Below are 20,131 nucleotides of genomic sequence, written 5' to 3'. Positions count from 1 at the left end.
CTTTTTTTCATAGGGAACCCATAATACTATCAGCTATATCAGCCTCATAATATAATCACGCCTAAGCCTTGAACTCATAGAAATTTTTGAACTAACAGTATTTAGAAATATTTTAAATGGAATTTTAAAAATGCTTGTGATCTCACTAAGTTTTAGAATGTTTATAAAGTGTCTCTAAACTTGGCCAGTATAGTTTTCACAGTATTTAAAAACAAATATATTCATCTGTATGTTAGAACCTCTGACTGGGATCGGAGTAAAAAAGCTGGATGTAATTCAAAGACAATAGTTTGATGACTTTCTTTAACATTACTTTTTTAAACTTACATTAACCAAAATAACATCTGTCCTTTCTGATCTCCACAGAACAGAAAAATTAACTTAAACTGTGGTAAGGTGAAAAATGTACCAGAAGGCTTCTCCTTTCTTCAAACACATCTTATAAGCATCTGCTCAATTCTTCACAAAATAAAGGAAATTTCAAATGGAATGCTCAAAATGCTGTAAAAATATTGCTCAATTTCAACTAGTTTTCAACACCTATCTAGCAACCAAAAGAAAGCTACTGCACTTGTAACAAATCGATACCACCCTTGGATTATATTTTACCCATCTTCATCTACCATCATTTTATTGCATAATATAAAACATATGCAGCAATGCTAGTAATGAAAGACTAGAGTCAGTTCCCAAGACCATCCCCAGAAAGTTGATAACTGAATGTGCTGGGAGCTGAATAAACCTCCAAAAGAGCTCATGATAATACAGGCCTGATTTTTCAAAAGTTCTCGTGATCTGTGCAGAACAAAATACTGTTTCAAGCTTTATGTAAGGTAAATGCAATAGCTTTTTTTTGGTAACTACTATCATCATGCTTCATCATGCAGTACTTGACAGCAGTTTCAACTGGGTTGATTAACTACATCTTCTACTAGAAGGAAATTCCATGAACATAATTCACAACAGATTCCAAAGGAGAAAAAACTTGGAAAAAATTTAAAAGTAAAAATATTGCGTATTTTCAGTTTAAAAAAAAAAAAAACAAAACAAAACAAAGACAACAACAGCAACAACAAAAAGACTGTGTAAATATTCAATTGTTTTAAACCATAGCTTAATCCTCTAACAGTTGGGCTGTTGAGCTACCATCCTTACTGAAGGGCAGCATGCAACTCGTGTTGCTCCAAGGAAGAGGGCTAGGACTGAGTTTCTAAATTGTCTTTCCCTCTTGTTCTGTGTGAAAGGTGAGCGCTGCCACCATTGCTCCTGCTATAGCTGAAGAAATTCACTCCGTCATTTGCACCGAGCTGAAAGAACCAGGACACTGTGGAAAGGACAGTGGGAGTTATGGCAGTGTCTCAAGGGAGAGACATGGAGGGTTCTTGTCGTCACTCTTTCCACACTGCATGGGCACATGGAGGGTCAGTCACATTGCAACCTTCACATCACCTCATAAAAGGGAAATTCGGTTATTATTTCCTAAGCTATTCTGTGGCTTCAAGGATCTTGAGGAAGTAAAATGAATTCCTTTTTTGCATAGGTGGTGGTGCTTACGGAGCTTTTGGAAGACAAAATTGAAAACCAAACAGTGTTTACTACCTCTGCATCCAGCACGACAGAAGGTAGGATCCTACAGCGGTACCTGAACTTTTAGACAAAATGTACCTGCTCTGCACAACTGAAAAGCACCCACTGCAGCTAGTGTCTTAGAATGCAAAATCTTTTCTCATTGAAAACCCAGTGACCTTCTGCAGAAGTCTAGGAACGTAACTGAAGGCATCCAAGTCAGATACTACAGGTGACTCTTCACTTCTGTGCAGGCAAAACCGGTATACCCTCCCCCATGTTTTCAGGGTCATACAAAGATGATTCTCAAAGCATGGTGAAACCTAAGATTTAAAAATCTGGTACAAAGAAACATAAAGAATACCAACCACACGTCTTCGCTCAGTTGTGTCATCAAGGCCACAGAATGAATGCTAGTGAAAAAAACAAAAAAAGGAACAAAAACTATAACATAAGATCAAAAGAAAATGAGGAAAAAAGAAAAGAAAAAAGATGTAAGATATGTAATATGAAATCCAATGACATTACAGCAGTTAGTCTTACATCAATATTAATTGAGTTGATCTGACAGAGAGATACAGAACACCAGTTTTACTCTAACAAGGGGTAACAGGGTACAAAATTCAGTAGTTGAGGGCAGCTTTACACATGGTAATATTTGTGGATTATGTAACTTCAGAAACATTGGGCTCAGCTCTGTGACTCTGTTAGCAAGTACCTAGAATTACACACCTGAAAGCTTTCCTGAACCAAGCCAAGGGCACAAACTAAATGCAACTTGAATGGTAGAGAATCAGTTTTGAGAAAAGCATGATGTGTTTAAACAGCACTTGTTCCTCATGTATCAATTCGTAGAATAAAACTGAGATTTTATATTATTCTTTTGCATAGCATTTAGAAGCTGGACAGTTTGCTGAAGAATTTGTAGGGCAAAAGTACTGTCATCCTCATGTTCTGATTTGACAGAATTTTACATAAAACTTAAAAATCAAATCCATTCCTAAAAGAAAATTGAAAGCCATACCCATGACACAGTAAACGTATGTGGTGCATCGCCCTTAGCTACAACCAGCAATGAGGCTCAGCTATAAATACTGCCCTTCCTGCCAAAGCAGGAGACTTCTCTCCACAATAAATTATTGTGCTCAGTATCAGCGGCATGTAGGTGTCAATCTGAAACCACTGACATATTAAACTTTCAGCAGAACAATGAAATAGAAGTATATAATTCATTGATTCTCTGACAACACAATCTTCCCTCAGGCAGATTTAATCACAAGGAAAAAAAAAATCAAATTAATACAGATAGAAGGAAGCCCTCCACCCATCCAGGAGCTGAAATATAACAGAAAATGAGGAAGCTTTTTTGAGGTCTCCTGCTACTGTAACATTAAGGCAGAGAGAACTTCAGTCGTTTTACCTCATTACCAGCTTTTTGCTAAGCTTGTGATTAAGCTGTTTCTTTTCCAACACTTTCCCCATCTGTTGCACTGATGAACCAGCACAGATAATGCTAGCTTCCATTTTCTGAATTAGCAGTCTGTCTAATCCAACACCTACCCTGTAAACTGTAATGGCAGTAACCAAAGGCTTACATTTTTACAATAGCAACATCTAGAGATTTTGATGTTTTAGATTAGGTGGATAAAGACTAATATCTGCAATAATTAAAATGCAGAGATATCACCTATCCCTCAAGATTTCTCTGCATTGAGGAGTTAACTGTAGCATCTTAGACATCACTGGCTGCTAGGCAGGAACAACTTCAGGTATAGAAGTCTTACGGGGTAGAAGGCGGCAAAGGCAGCAAAAGAGCCCTTTCAGGGTTGGATACTGCCTGCTTTTCTCTGCTAGTGGGGACAGGGACCACTGCCTGCCTGATAGGTACAGCCAGACAAGCCCCAGCCAGGGAGTAGTGGGGGTGATGTAAAGTGACAATTAGCAACAGCAGCAGGCAGTCCAGCTCCTCGCTGCTCTTCTGGGTCTTCCATAAGCCCAGCTGGATATCACAGTTCAAAAAGTGCAGGACGAGGTGCTGCAGAGGGGAGACAACTACTGTGGGAGCAGCAGGGGCCAAGGAAGCTGCTGAGGGAATTGGAGTAGCTGCTAGAAGTGGAATATCCCCAGTGGGTGACACAGGAGGGACTGCCACCACCTGAGAGCAGATGAAGGGACAGTGAGATTAGTGAAAGGTGAAGAAGAAACCTTCCCACATCCAGCGCACTGCTTCTCAAAGCCTCTCTCAGTTCTGCAAACCCCACTGGCCTCTTCCAACTCCCATTCAGTACTCCAAAGGCCTTCCTTTTGCTCTTTTACCCCATTCTGATTCCAGAAGATAAAACAATGACCAAAAATTCTCCTGACTTCTCCATTCAGCCCAGCAGCAGATTTGTACTCATATGCATCGGAGAAAATGAACCTGAGATGACGTGACTCATCTCAGGATCTAGGCACTGGTTTAGCAAAAGCAACGTAACTAAAACACTTTGCTAGATCTTAGAGAAAGCCCCTTTGTCTGCCTGTGCCCTGCAGAACAGCCTAAGCTCCACAGACCTGGGAAACACTTGAGGCCACGGTCCAGGACTCCCGTGTCATCTCTTGCTTGGGATCACAGTGACCCAAATACATTTGCTGTCTTAAGCCTCAGCCAGAGCTTCTTCAAAAGATGAGAAAATCTGGATCCAGTATATTAATTTGGAACTTGTTTCTATCGTAAAGCAAGAAATATATTTTGTTTGCAGTGTTTGCTACATGCACCTCTAACTTTTTTTTTAATTTTCACTATCTGCAAGTTTTGCAAAGCAGTGTTATCCGAGAACAGGGCTTAGCTAACTGCTTCTGTCAAACAGAGACAAATCTTTATGTTGTTTCTTGATCTAAACCACAGCAAGTCCTACACCTTCTAGTCTAGTGTCTTTGCAGACCCCTTGATTCCTTTCTGTACTTGATAGAAAACCCAGATAGAAAATAATTTTGAGCAGATTAGGGACGGAGCTTCATTTCATGCAGCAATAACTTGAACTCAAATTTTATCTTTCTTGTTTTAAATAGATTTCATGATATTAGGTTAAGTACTATTAACATCAATGCAACAGAGAAAAATAAATCAGTATGGGGAGAAAAAAAATCCATTGGTGTTGCCCAGGCGTTTATTTACCTTTTCCTCAATTTCTTTGAGTTGCCTCTTCTGAAGTTCTATTTTATCTTCTAGTTCTCGAATTCGCTGGAATAGGAAAAAGCAAAATAGAAATTATCATATCTAATTTGAAAAGTATATGAACCAAAAAGATAAGAAATGGATTAAAAATTAAGAGAACAAATGTTTATTATTAATGTAATACTTCCTTTACAGTTATATTAGGCATGTTTATGGCAGGATTTCTCCACATTTCCATGAAACCATGGTGTTTTAAACAAGCTGCACATTTAGATCATGTTTGCTACCAGGAAGCCTAATTATCACCACTCATTAATCATAATTTTAACATATACACACAGACAATTCCAATTAGCATCAAAATTCTTCAAAGTACATTTCTTTCTCTCCATCTGTCAGAAGATTTTCTACTTACCTTGATAGTCAGCAGATTATACTATTACATTTCATTTTAACCTTCTGTTTTCATTCCCCAGAAAACATAACTATGCTTCTGGCATAGTCACACTATACCAGAAAAACAGAGTACACAGATTTTCAGATCATCACCAAGACACATCCAGAGATTCAGCTCTGTCCTGTTACCAGAGCCACCTCCCACCAGAGTCAGAAGGAATGTCTCCTTCAGCGTAGGTCTCCGTATTTTTAAGGATTTTTCTTGTTCAGTTCCACAAAGGTTCTCCAAAAGAATGACTGTTGTTGGGTACATATATCCTATCATTTCTGTCTCCTTGTTTCCTTTCTATAAGTTACGCTTCTGTTTTTTTTCTTTTTTTTTGTTTCTTCTTTTTTTTTTTTTTTCTGGGCTTCTACATTAAGAAGATCTATTTTATTACCCTTTTGGTATATTGTATTTGTTACAGATAAAGTAAGTACATAAATATTTTTTTATAGGCAGAAACCTGGAATGTCCTACTAACAGCCACTGGGAATCAAGGAGAAACTTTGTACTATCAGCTTTTTTTCAGGATTAACTATTTGACCTTTGCTTGGCCTACAATAGTTCAGATTACTAACAATTCCTGAACTTTGAAAGAGAAATTATAATCTAGTCTAATTCCTATGCATAGGCCAATAAAATTAAGGTAGCAGCTGCTGTACCACTCCCAAATTATGTTATTACTTCCAAATTTATTTAAACAACAGTACCTCTTTCAAAACAAGAACCAGTCAGGATTTTTTAACCTGTGTGATCAACTGACATCAATAATCAATTACCTGCATTCAGTTCAAAGACCTCAAATAGTGGTGAATGACCCCCACCCAGGGGGGTCCAGGACACTTGCGGCAAGGCAGCAGTGACCATTGGTGACCATTTTCTATTGGTTTTGAGAACTACAGAGTTTGCCTTGAAGATTTTAAATCTAACCTGGAGCTACCCCAAGGATGAGGTACATCCACACTGCAGTTCGCCTTGCCTAGGGCATGCTAGCCTGCACATAAATACTGCAGAGAGGTCACAAGCAACAGCTTCGTTATTGTTGCTGCTGTTTTAAAATAACAGATTTTGCTGAAATTATTGTTTTGAATATTATGCAGTCAGAATAAGTCAATCAAAACCTCTACTGTATCATGATGATGGCTCAGAGATTTCACCAGATAACATAAAAGCGCAAACCAAATTACCCTCACGTGACATGCCCACATGAGTGCCTGCAGCTTTGCCGACAGTAACAAAAGCCCCGAGCACAGCTATATTAATTCCACTTTTCCTCTGTTAGATTTATACTTCATCTACTCCCTGCTCAAGGCAAGTCTATCTCTCAAGTGATCATCTTCATATACTGTATGTACCATGAATATTACAACCCCTGTAAAAAGCCATGGGGTGTGAAGCAGGCAGACATTATTGCCTCCGAGATCTCTGGTCCATCAGGTTACAGTCGTCTCTCTCTCCTGCTCATTTCAGTTCTGCTGATTCCTACTTACAACCACACCCTAGATCTCAGTGGCAGACTTCAGTTCTCTGGGGGTCCTGCTATGGTCTCTGATAAAGGTTGACCGTGGTGATATAAGTGGAGAGAAGTAATATTTTTAAACACCATTTTCACCTTCAAGATCATGTGAGATATTTTTTCAATATCTGCTGAAAACTCCCCTCCAGAAAAAAATGAATATAAAAAAGCCCCCAAACATCTGGTGGCTTTCTCACCTCAGAGTTTACAGCAAGTGTTCTTTTATAAAAGAACATGTTAATTAGGATTAGGCAGCATTTTTCAGATTTGGGAATTCTGTTAATGGAGTAAAAATTGAGATGGTATTATTCCCTTATGAATCTTTAATCTTTTCAAAAGATCACAGCTATTCAGCTGTTCTCTCCAGTTATTCAGAAGAGTTCTAAAAAAAAAAGGCTGAGGCTTCTGTTTTCCAATTCCCACCCATAACCCATCATAATTGTTAAACTTTGTGAGATGAAAGACAGAGAATAGTTTTAAGGTGAAGAAATACACACTTTCCTAAAAATAGGTTTAAATACAAAGAAAATCTAGCATTTATAAGGGAATACGCATAGGGCTGAATTTCTTAGCAGTGAAAATCTAAAGTCCTCAAACCAACTAGATTTATGTCAGTAAGGCAGATATATGCAGGGTGGATACAGTCTGCAGGGCAGATATTTACATATACATGTATATGTAGACCTGTTCCAGACTTGCTACCTAAAGGATAATAAGCGTTGAAGACAGGTGACAGGTGTTTAAATAGCTGGTATTCCCCTTCTGTGAGTGGAAATCACAGTGGTGGAAGACGTACGCTGCAAATCAGTAAGATTTTTGTAACCAATTTCTTTACTACAGAAATTAAGAGTTCAAACCTAGACAGGTCAGAATCTGTTCTAACACATAATCACAGGCTGGAATTTTCCATCAGGTATCAAAGCTCGTGGTTGTTTACTTCTAGTTGTTTACTTCATTTCCCCTGGAGTATTGTACGGAGGATTATCCAGGAGGATGAAGTGGGCGTAGCTGTTCCCATCAATATCCTCTGATTGCACAGGGTCAGCGCTGGAAGATAACCAGCCTAGTTCAGCTATTTATAGAACCTGAAAAATCGGATTTAACTCATTTATTTCCATTTAACTGCAGAGACAGCCTTAAAATATATACACATATATGCAATATACTGGCAGGAAAAAACAGATTTACTTCTACACACAGTATTTCATACAAAAATAAGTGTTTTCCCCCACTGTACCTATCTGCATCTACAGCATTATCTTGATCATACAAAGATAACAATTTCCAAGATATGGCTTTAAAAAATACATGTAATCTACATCCAATAATCCTAGCTTTAACAAAAAAAGTATCTTCTAGAAATAGCAAGAGATGTTCCTCAGTCAAAGGTTATATTAAACTACGGAGAAGGAAATTACACAAAAATTACACGTACTAATTACAGCCAAAGACAGGACTGTTTTTGATTCAGTATAAGCATTTACACTTTTATCTGCCATTCCTTTTATTTGTAAGAATTGGCAATCAAGAAGCTGTGGACTCACTCTCAGGTTTTCAACACTTGATTAGACACTTCCAGTGAATTCTGATTTGTTTATGTTTGCAAAAACTTAATTGTGGCAACAAATCACACAGGACTATTATTATCAAGAAATTCAACCTGCTTTCATGCTTCAGGGCATAAACTGGTGATCACGAAGTCAAGCTTTTCCTACTATGTCATACAGAGTTATAACAGTTGTGCTTTAAAAGACACATTCAGCTCTATCCTCACAAGGCTCCCAGGAACCTTGCAGGGTAAATCCAGTGCATTTTCAACTGCACTGTGTGAGGAAGCAACAAAAACTACTGTATCTTGCTCTCGAAACACTGAGAAGTCTTTGTTGAGAAGCAAGCCACAGGCCATTCTTATGTTTATTTTCTTTCTTAAAGAGGGAGGGATAGAAGATACAGATAGACAACCTAGAACCAGCAGAGTGTTTATGTCTCCTTTAAACCCCTGGCACTTGTCACAGTCAGAGCGAGGATTCAGGACAAAGCAGCAGCGTTCTGCTGGGTTCTAGCAATTCCTCTGTTCCTGCGGTTAACAGCTGCCTCTCAGTCACATGAGTGCACCTTTTCGGGACTGACAGTATTCGTGAGAATAACACCGCGTTGTCAAACCACAGGGCCACACAAAGGAATTACTGTAGGCAAACAAAGAGCCACAGTCAGACAACAACAATGCAATGAGAATGCACCCACGAAAGATAAGAATGCAAACATTAGTGACACGGATTCTTAATGCTGTCCACCTCGCCCGCGTTCAAAACATACCTGCCAAAACAATGAATACTAATCTGTCATTGATTTTATTGCTATAGGAAATAAAACCCTCACAAAACTTCTGGATAATGGATGGGTAGATTTGTCAATACTCCCGCTTACTACCTTCATCCTCACGGAGCTCTCCTGAGTTTTGGAAAAAGGGCTGGATGAGCATCCGTTTTAGTATGGAAGGCACCTACGTGATAAATCATCCTTCCGCTAACAAGGGAGTCTGCTGCCAGTTCTGAGGAGGTGCTTGCAGGCAGCCCGAAGGCAGCAGGGGCTGAGAGGGGGGTACTGCTGTGACGAACGAACAGCAGATGGCTCTGCCAGCCGAGCTGCAGCTGGAACGGCAGCGTCAGCCCTGCCAGCAGTGAGGTGAGGCTCTGAAAGCCATTCCCATTTCCACATAACTTTGGACCAAAGATGGTAAAGATCTACAACATATGCCTCACTTACTACTTAACTGCAATTTAAATAGATTTTAAGTTCTGTTATAAAATTTTTCTTAATAGTAGTTACACGTACATTATATATACAAAGGTAGGTGGCACAGCTGTAACCCTGATGGAGAGCCCCAAAATGCTAACAGTTAGGTGAGAGAGAGAGACCATCCAGAAAGTTCAGGCAGCTAAAGCACACATTTCCTTTGGAAGTCTATAGTGTGAAGACAGGCATATGAGTGAAAGTCGGCTAAAGCACCGTTAACGTGGGACTGGATATGACATTACTGAACAAAGCCACAAAAAGGAAGTCTACCACCAGTCATTTCCAATTGTATAAATTCTATGTTCACTGACTGCAGTGATCATATACTGCCCCTCCTCTTCAGTCCAGTGCTTGGAGAGCTCCCAAACACAGAGGGCTGTCAAATTGCCCAAAAGCAGGAACTTAAACATTTTTCTCAGCAGAAGACTCCTAATGTGCAGAAGGTTCCTCCTAAACACTCTTAACCCTTATTCACATTCACCTTGTGATGGGAAGGTTGTTTTCCTGGGATGCACTTCTTGAAGTGCATTTATTCACGTAAGCAATTACTTCACTCTGGTAAACTTGGACGGCAAGTGCCTTTAGTGTGTATCTTCCAGTATTGGTAGGGAAATGAAGACAAGTCAGCTCTTCCTTTCTTAAGTAACAGAGGGCTGAGACACCAAGATGGGATTCCACATTATTACTCCCAGCAGTTCTGACCTTCCTCCAGAAGGGGAGTCTCTAAGTTTGCATGAAGCATTACTTTATAGGTAGCATGCTGCCTGAGCTGGCCTATGCCAGACAAATTCAGGTGTCTCTGCACCTACAGCTCAGTTTTCCTGACAGTTGGATAATTTCCTTAGAGATTTTTGTTTCCAAATACATCAAAACTCAGCAAAAGGCTAGATAACCCTAGATGCAGATTCATTGTTGTCATGAATTCCTTGTACAAAGGTGCAAAAAAAGGGATAATACAGTTATTAAAATTGAATTAAATGCAATGAGTTCCTTGCAGACTATTCAAATGAGAGGTCAGGTCCAATGGAATTTTATTAATGCATTGCCAGTGGAGAACCAGCTAGGTACTCATTTCAAAAGGGAAATTTCTGTAATTTATAGCATTGTGTGGCTCCTGTGGCTATACTGCAACCTCAGGGTTGCAAGCCACCTCTCTGGGACATCTGAGGAATCAAGGTTTAGGTGAAATGCAAGCAGCATGATGGTGGATGTGTGTATTACACTTCCATTACTTAATACCATTGAATGGTTTAGCCAAAATGGAAATATTGCTCTATTAAAAAAAATAAACAAATAAAAAGTTAATTACATTCCCATGCAGTACACACGAAGTACTTGTGCCCAACTTGTGTTACAATAGCAATCCATCTACATTAAGTACCACTTTCATTAATATAGTGTCCATTGTAAAGAAGCACTGAAATTAATGGAAATCCTTCCACTGAGCTCAGTGAGCCCTGGATTTCAGTCTCATTTTTCTGCTGGAGTTATTAAATCAGCCCAGTAATGATTTGTCATCATTTTGAGAATTTGGCATGGGAGGAACTTCAGCATTACAAAGAAAATTGATCTGAGATGTAATTAAATGGCCTACTAGTCTAAGATGCTAGGTCCAAATTTCCCCAACCGACCAACCAAAATGTGGATATTTCCTCATTTCTTTTAGCTTTTTTTTTAATGTGGTACCATGATCAGATTCTGATAAAGAAATGGACCATGCCTCTCTACAATTACATGGTCCCTTATGCACATTCTGGATTTTTGACCCAATCTCCCAGCTACTTTTTTAGTAGCAAACACAGATTTTGGTGTTTTCTGTTTATTGGATAGTGATGCGGGCTAGATGAAGTGGACTTCTTCATCCAAGCCTTTTATCCTCTCCAATTCATTCATAGCATTACTCAGTCATTCACAGTCCTCAATCAGCATCTTGGAAGGCTTTAAATACTCGAGGAGCTTTGCCAAATGGGGAAAATGCTACCAGGAAAGGAACTTCTGTGACAAATTTCACCTGCCAGACAACGACGATCACATCATCCTTCACATAGGTACCAAGCTACAGAACTGATGTTCTTGTTTCCTAGATAAGTGTGTAACTAAAGAGTCCATCTGAACGAACATAGGGTCTTACTGACAGCAACATCAAGAAGATCAATTTATCTGGCTGCAAAATATGCTTCTTGTCATGCTACTATAGTCATGAACACCCACGAATGTACTGATCAGGGGGTTTAGAAATCACCTTAATAGCTCCTGTGTCTCACTCTTATTGGATTTACATTCATCAGCAAATCCAAGAAAACAATTTGATAATTTTAGCACAGAGCATACAAAGAAGGATTTGCTAAGCTGCTTAGAGTCTCGGCTTGGAAATGTTGGAGAGGTTCAGGTTGATGTGCAGTCACAGGATAGACACCATGCATGGACTATATCAGACATGAATCATGTTTTGAATCTTTGAAGCCAGTTTATGATTAAGAATGTGTCTTCTTCTGCAGCAAAATTTAGCATGGGAAATATTTTATCAATCTGACAAGAATCACTGTTGTTTCATATTATCATTATTTTATGCAGCTTCTCAACACTATTAAGACACAGGTATGTAAGATTTTTAATAACGTGAGCAGTATAACTATGTTACATGTATAAATTTAAACAAAGATGAATATAAACTAACTTGCCTTTAGCTATTATTTAAATCACTAAGCTGATGGATAAAATTCCTTTATGAAAATAAATATATTATTTTCTCGATTCTTTTTTTAAAATCTCATGCATTTTAACTGCTGTTTAAAAGCCTCTACTGTGTTCACAATACAATTTGCATAGGTAATTGCCACCTGCGTTTACACAAGCAGTTGGATCTGCTACTGTAAAGGGTCTGGACTCAGGAATCCAAATATTCCCTTTAGTCCCATATTCCTAGAATGTGATTTTGCATAATGATCGTAAGGAAACAAGCAAGCTCACTGTAACAGCATTAGCATTAGTTTAAGATATTTTTGTTGCCATCTTGGTTTACTTCATGAATGAAAACTCAATATAAATTTCAGCCGAATTCAATATCATTGAATGTGATAATAATAGATCATTTTGGATATACTACAACTCTCTGATACCACTAAGGTCATTCTTTACACAGCAGGTAAAAATTTAATTCCTTTCTGTGTTCTGCAGTCTTAACCATGATAATCCAATTAACAGTTGTTGAAGTAGGAGAATTGTTCTTGTTAATCTTCATTGCACATTTGTAGTTGCTTTATTTGCCTTCCTGAGGAGTATGAACCTTTCAGCAGCTGCGCTGATGCATTTCTCGGCATGAAAGTTAATATGTATACATTCACATTGGTCTTAGTAGTAAATCAGTGAATTTTACAACTGCATTTAAATTAAAACAATTATTTGTTATGAGCTGATACTGAATGACTATATGCACATGAAGGGATGGCTTAATATTTACTAGTAAACTTGATTTATTTTTTTAAATTTTTTTAACACTAAGAGTCTTTTAATTTATGCTATAGTAAAACTACATCATACATTGATATCTAACAGAAGAATATCAACAGTTCTATTGCTTTTCATTAGTGAAAAACAATAATTAAAGCCACATTAGGGTTATATCTACATAGGATGGCTACTCTCAGAATGCAAGCTCAGAAGACACATACAACATCTTAAAAAGGACTCCCTGACAGCCTAGACTCATTATCTGGAAAAAAATCAATCGTGTAATATTTATTTAGCATTAAACTTAGATTACTTTACATTATTCTCTTTAAATAGCAAAATTCCATGTAAGTGATTATCATGATGTATGTATGAATTGTGCATACAAAAGCTCATTTAATCTTCACTTCTGTAACACACTTCATAACACTTTCTTTTTTAGACTGCTTTTCCTCAGCTCCCACTAGCCTTTCCTAAGAAACACAGGGCATTCAGGGTTTCATTTGAGAGGATTTCAGCATTTAAACTTCAGATGAGAATTTCTTGATGCTAATATTGTTTTGAGGCATAGAGTTGCTCTTAACTTGAGTACAATGTCAATAACGTCTCATTTTGGACAAAGAGAGCAGACCTTTCAGATATATTTTGTAGGTGTTACACCAGTCCTGCTTTCATCACTTATTCAGACAAGTAGTATCACTAAGGCAGTTAGCAAAGCAGGCATGGCTTGATCTGAAGCCTAAATATACACACAGAAACACTGTAAGATAAACATACAGAAATGACCAAAATTAACTCTCCTCTGCCATGCATGCCATCTGTGGGAAATAACAGAAGTTTTTTGTGATATTGTCATTATAGCAGCAATGATGCCTTAAAAGACTCCACATCCACTCCTGCATGACAAATCTGTACCACAAGTCAACTATGATTAACCTAGTCATGATGTGCTTGATGAATATAGATTACAGCTAGACAGATGCCTTTAAAAGTAACTAATGAATACAAAAAACACATTATCAACAATAATCTACTACATGTTTAACAGAAAAGCACAAAACATTTCTCAGCTGCAAGCATTAGTGACTGCAAACAAAAACATAAAAAATTGCTAGTTGCCCTATGGATTCCTCTTCAGGTACGGTTGTACACGAGTAGCTGGGGATGAACTTTGCTAGCCCCTTAACACTTCAGATCTAAAATACAAACGTTAAAAACAGATTGTATCTATATATTTGGGTGTAAAATGATCTGAGACTTTCCACAATTATTGTTGTGTAAGTAACCTTCATAGTAATACTTCTACCTGTTTTCTGCATTGTGTGACAAAGCTGTGAGGTTTTGACCAAGACAGCCTCTCTGGCGCAAGGCAACACGCCAGAGAAGGTGATGTCTCTTCTCGGTTCGGTTTGACAAAACGCAGTGGGCCAAAGAGGACAAATCTAAGACAACACCTCCTCATGCCTGTCAATGAGCTACACTGAGTATGGCATTCTCCCTCCCTCTCTACCTCCTCCAAGAGCCTTCCCAGTCAAACATTAAACCTTAATAATTTTTCTTGGGTGATAAATAGATAGTCTATCAACCGCAACAGATTACACAGCAAATGGGAACAGAACAACTGCTGGATTTATCCAAGCTTTACCTGAACATCAGTAGTATATGAAGTGGCAAATCTCAGGTTCCTACTTCACACTGGCAACTAATGTATTAAAAAATTTATTTTTTTAAATGAAGATTTTCAGAAAAAAAGCAACAAAACCCCAAGTACATATTCCAAATGGCTGGGCCAATAGGATCCTACAGATAAGGTGACATCGGATCCTATGGATTTGTAAACAAACTACTCTCCTTGTGTGAAAAAGGTGTTCTACCCACGAGAGAGCAGGGAGAACTCATGGAGGAATGGCATGCACTGTAGCTTCATTTGACCTTTAAGCAGTAAGAACTTCGCTCCTCAGGTCAGAAAAAAAAAAGGAACAAAGAAACTTAGTGAAGGAAATTAGTTTGCTGTTTCTCAATTTTATGTTGTAATTCTATTTTGACATTTCAGGATGAAAAAAAGACATCACTGCTTCTGACTTGTTCTTGGTGTCCATGAAAAAAGTGCCTGAGGCACCACGCTTGCAGTGGATCCTTCTCTATGACAGTGACAGATACAGGTCAGTGTTGAGTTATACCTGCTTCGTCCTAAATAATTGTCCTATGCCTTCTTCTAGTAAAACATGCAAATAAAGCAGCAACTTCTGCTTTAATTACAGATGGATAATCCAACCTGGTCATAGAAGTAAATGCTATAGCTTAAAGAAAACATAGTTAAAATATTTCCAGCTATATTGCAACTATTCAGAGCTGGAATTTGGATCCCTTCAGCATTCCACAGATGTATATTACATTTAGGTCTAGAACTGGAGAGGCGGTTTGCTTTACTCTGTAAAATTGAGCTCCACCCAAGAATATTCTAACCCAAAGTGGAATAAATCACCCTCAGCTTAGTACAGTACTACAGTGCCACTCAGCGAAAAAAGAAGTTTCACGCTGACGACACAATGAACTAACATATCTTTTCTATTTGTTTTTTCTTACAATTTTATACAAGGATAAGGCTGCTCTGGGAAATTATTGGATTACATTAATAAAATCAGTCTCTTGTATGCTTTCTGTTTGGCAGTAACCCTTTTTAGGAAGAGAGTGTGTGTCAATCTGCTGTCATTCAAGGATTTTCTAGCTTCTCTTTATATTTAAAATAACTTAAAATGAAATCAGAATAAATTCTATTTCTATTATAAATTTTCTTCATGTTTGAATACTGCCAACGGTGCAATTTGAACTTATCTATCCTAATTTAAAGCCTGGTTCTGATCTCTTTCCACAGTTCCTTACTCCAGAAGCAGCTACAGTCAAACCAATAGGAATATATTTCAAGTTAGATCCCATTTGGTACATATAAGCCATAATTTTACCTTTAAATATTTATTAATTTCAGCAGATAATACAATCACAATATATTTTTAAGGCAATCTAACCATGATGCTGTGTGGATTTTTTGTGCTGTTTCTTTTGGGGCAGTCGGGTTTTTTGGTGGTGGGGTGTTTTTTTAGTTTGCTTAATTAAGAAGTTGATACCACTACTTCAGAAACACATTGTATTGCTCCGTTTGAACTACTTTTTCTCAGAGATGGTTTTTATAGCTACACCAACACATTTTTTTCTCTCTCTAGAAACAGCTTGGCATGTTTATATATATATATATATATAAAAAATACTCTTCTCAACAGAACCTGATAGTAATAATCTTCATACTTTCCAAAATGCATGAAAGTCATGCCACTGCACTGACTGGGGCAAGAATGTTACTTTTAAATGAAGGTCTGCTAAAAATAAACCAGACACTGATTTACAAAAGCTTATAACAACAGTGTAGCCCAATGAGACATTTTTGATGGCAATATATGCAGGAATAGCAGTTGAACTGCACGTACCCTGTGGCTAGAAGGAAATATCACAAGCTGCTCATGACAGATTTTTAATTAACATATTTTGCCTCCTCCAAAAACAGAGGATGGTGTAAGTCAAAGCACCTTCTCTGACTTAAAGGGAGTACTATCAATATGCTTCAGCTGAGGATCTGTCTCCCAGGCCTGCACGTTGCTCTCTGGGTTTAATAAAATCCTTGTATGTCTTAGCAAGCAGATTAATCACGCAGTCTGTCAAATTTGGCTTTCATGGAGGCCTGGTTTCCTTAATGCACAATGGGTATACATGAATGGTTCCATTTATACACTAATGAACCACATAAATGTGGGGCTATACAGGTCCAAGATGAACAGACCTACCAATGTAAAATGGGGCCTGACATCCTAAAATATATTTATTTCACTAGAACAAAGTCAATACCCAGTGGCTAAGAATTAAGGTTTTAAATCTGGACAAAGAAGCACACATAAAGCAGCACAGGCTCACATTTGGACAACAGTTTACCCGCTTTCTTATGCACATCCCTGTCCCTTTCAGAGAGTACATTCCCCAGGAAGAACATTTACAAGCTCTGTAAAACCAGCATCCCACAAGAAGAATCCTCAAAGTCCGTGCATGAAGCAGTTCACTTGTAATGAAAGCCTGCAGACCTACCCGCAGCATTCATCACACGCCTTGATACTTCTGCTTCCTGAAGTATGGTCAAGCATCATTTACATGGAGAAGGAGAGAACTCCTCCTTCTCCATCATCAGATCTTTTTCGACCCTCACTCTGTATGTCTGACACAGAAATTCTGACTCAGAGAAGGCTGTAGCCAGGCTGCCGGGATAAGCAGAGTTGTTATTTCGAAGCCCTTGTATCAGGCAGACCAGAAGGTAATTGCAAAGAAACAGGCTATTTTGGTAGTGATCAAACTTGCAGCGTTTCAGAGAATCTGGAATCTTTAATACACGGTTTCTGTTTCAGGGAAAGATTGAGAGTGTTGCAACAAAGGCGTTCTGTATTAAGTCTTGCAGGTCCATCGTGCTCTCGCATCATTCTTCATAGTCTTCCCTTCAGCAAAGAAGGATGGTGTAAACTGTAAAGGCATTGCAGACTGTACAAATGTGACCTGGTCTAGACTACAGCTTTGCTAACATAAAGTGTAATGGGTGCTTGCTAATGGCGCCATATCAGCAAAAGAAAAGAGGGGATTCATTTAATGTAGCACCTAGGGATGTACTATACTTGGAGCAGCTTCATCCACACCTTTGGACTCTGACAACACAGGTATGCTCTCATTTTTGTAGCATTTCAGCTGTAGTCATCTGCTAGTGTAGATGAAGGTAATCCTATGAGAATTAGACCTGTGACACTACAGACCCATGCTGGGAGGTTTTGTTTGTTTATTTGTTTTTAAACTGTGGACATTTGCATACAACTACTAGGTTATTAGTGTTGACCACTGGTCCCATAAGGACCCACAAATACAATCTTCCAGAAGAAAACAACTGAGAAGAACAAACTAAGCAAAGGATTTCAAACACAATCTGTTAATCTCCCACACCTCAGGCAAATTAACTACCGTCTTCACCTTTGTTTTTTCTGTCTCCTACTAGAGGGGGTTAAAAATAGATGACTAAAATACTTAGCTTCTTATTAAGCAGTAGAATTCAGTTTAACATGTCCTGCATGGTTGTAACATTAGCACGTCTAATGAGATGGGCACAACATGAAACTCTAATGACACAGTATAAAACGGATCTGGAGACAGGTACATAAACATCCATGGCTAATGAGGCTATGTTGATGATAGCATTTCTGTTCAGAGCATGAGGGAAGTTTTCTTCTACACTCATCATATTTAACTTTATGTTGTGGAGCAATCTGTGAATACATGAACTAGATTTAACTGAAGACGTGCTCCAGATGTGCACTTAAAGTGCTCCGATCGGAAGTGAGCAGTCCATGGGACCAAACCGAACATGGTCCGAATTAAATCCCTGATAGCTGGCTAGGGAATTGAACTGTCTAAGAGACAGGCAAAACCCCACCATTCTCACTAATTTTCAGCTACACTAATAATATTCAGCTAGTAACTTCTGCCTCTATCCTTATTTATCAAATTCCTTATATCTACTATATCTTTCTGACACTTTTAGCACCAGCTGGTGCCTAACTTCTCCAGCTTTCTGTACACCGTCGCTGCTCTGACACCCATTAAAAAAATTCACCTCCGGATCTCAGTGTTACCTGTTCCAAACCAAAGGCACACAGTGAAGGAGTAAGAGCAAGGAGACTTCTAGGAAGTCAGAGCTCAGCTCTAACACTGGCACCACAAGCACTTCTCATCGCTGCAGGGTGACAGGAGATGAACACAACAGCGCCAGGTCAGTACATTACATCAGCTGGGATCTATATTCATATAGAAAGTCAACACAAACACAGAAAGACTTGAACTAAAATAAATGCAGTACTTGCCCCAGTAACCAGCATCTGAGATAGCAACAACATCCTGAGCACATCTGCACAGCAGAGTTTGGCATTTACAGTATGCGATTCCACGTTTGCACAGAAAGTAGCTAGAGCAGTTGGAGGGCAGTCCTCAAGATCTAAGACATCTGGTTGCATCTTCCAGAGGTTACTATAAAGAGGAACCAAAATTCTGACAAACTATTATTGCTGCTGGAATAATTCACACCCTGAGACATGCAGCTCTCTTGCTTCCCTGAATATATGCACAGAAAAACTAGCAATCCTACCAAATGATTCTTCAGAAAATAATTACCACACTTGCCAGGAACTTGCCTGAAATCCAAGTTGTCAGTAGTTGTCCTTAAGGAAGTGGCTTAGACAGACAAGGCATTTCTGAACTAATTTAAAGGCATGAAGACTTGTAAATGGCCTCTTAAAACACTTCCCATGACTTTTTTTTTTTATTAATTTTAAAAGATTTCATAAATAGCTAAAAGAAATAGATGGGGGGAAAAATAAAAAAAATCCATTCCTGTAACTACTGCTTTTGCCTTTCCTCTTTTCATAGTGTTACCCTATCAAAACTTTCCATTCCAGCTTTTTCTAATTTAGACCTTAAACTTGCAACAAGCTTCCCTTGGAGTCAGTCCTGTGGAAGACTGTGTGGCTGTACACACATAAAACAGATTGTGCAAGAGGACCTTGTAGTGAGACAGTGACCTGTTTTGTGTGTGTACCATGCCCAGTGCAACCGGGTCCCAGCACTGCTCCTATCCTCGACACAGGAGCAATACAAAGAACAGACGAAGTGTAACTCAACGAGGTGAGGGTGAAGCAGTGCTGTTTCATGGGCGGTGGCAGCAACACAGAGGTAAGACTGACAACGGGGAGAAGAGAGAACTGGGATTACCTGCTGTGCCTGCTGCAGCAGCTCCATTCGCTCGTGCAAGATCTGGCTGTCAAACTCTCGGCTCTGCCTCAGGATCTGCCGCCGCACCTTCTCCACTGCAGCTCGCAAATCCTCCCTCTGGGCTTCAGTCAGCGACTCGCTTGCCCACCTTCCTGGATCCTGCTGCAGGGCATTATACAGCGTGGCTTCCAGCTCCTGGATTTTCTAATGCAACCCAAACCACACACAGACAGGCAGCCATTTGAATCCAGCAAGCAAACGACCCACCAACAGCTAGAGGAGAAGGCTAGCAAGCGAGGGCTTAGGCAGGAGGGAAGGACGGACACAGACAGGTAGACAGAAAGCAGCAGTCGTGAGCAGTGAG

General features: G+C 38.9%; 1 protein-coding gene across 14 annotated transcripts in view; it reads right to left on the bottom strand.

Annotated features, from left to right (window-relative positions):
* JAKMIP1 (janus kinase and microtubule interacting protein 1) overlaps positions 1 to 20,131 on the bottom strand; it is a 281,939-nt gene that overhangs the window by 91,514 nt on the left and 170,294 nt on the right. For 9 of the 14 annotated variants that reach the window (XM_075420491.1, XM_075420490.1, XM_075420489.1 and 6 more), the window contains 3 exons: positions 19,768 to 19,971; positions 4,724 to 4,789; positions 1,935 to 1,979 (listed from right to left, as the gene is read on the bottom strand). In XM_075420491.1, the coding sequence (XP_075276606.1) occupies positions 1,935 to 1,979; positions 4,724 to 4,789; positions 19,768 to 19,971 (315 nt within the window). Of the gene's footprint in view, positions 1 to 1,934; positions 2,011 to 4,723; positions 4,790 to 19,767; positions 19,972 to 20,131 lie in introns of all 14 variants that reach the window. The other 5 variants (XM_075420495.1, XM_075420499.1, XM_075420497.1 and 2 more) reach the window with 3 other exon arrangements.

Source organism: Opisthocomus hoazin, chromosome 5, assembly GCF_030867145.1.
Source record: "Opisthocomus hoazin isolate bOpiHoa1 chromosome 5, bOpiHoa1.hap1, whole genome shotgun sequence".
Taxonomy (NCBI): Eukaryota; Metazoa; Chordata; class Aves; order Opisthocomiformes; family Opisthocomidae; genus Opisthocomus; species Opisthocomus hoazin.
The sequence above is the reverse complement of the archived record's forward strand: the minus strand, read 5'-3'. Positions and strand labels throughout refer to the sequence as shown.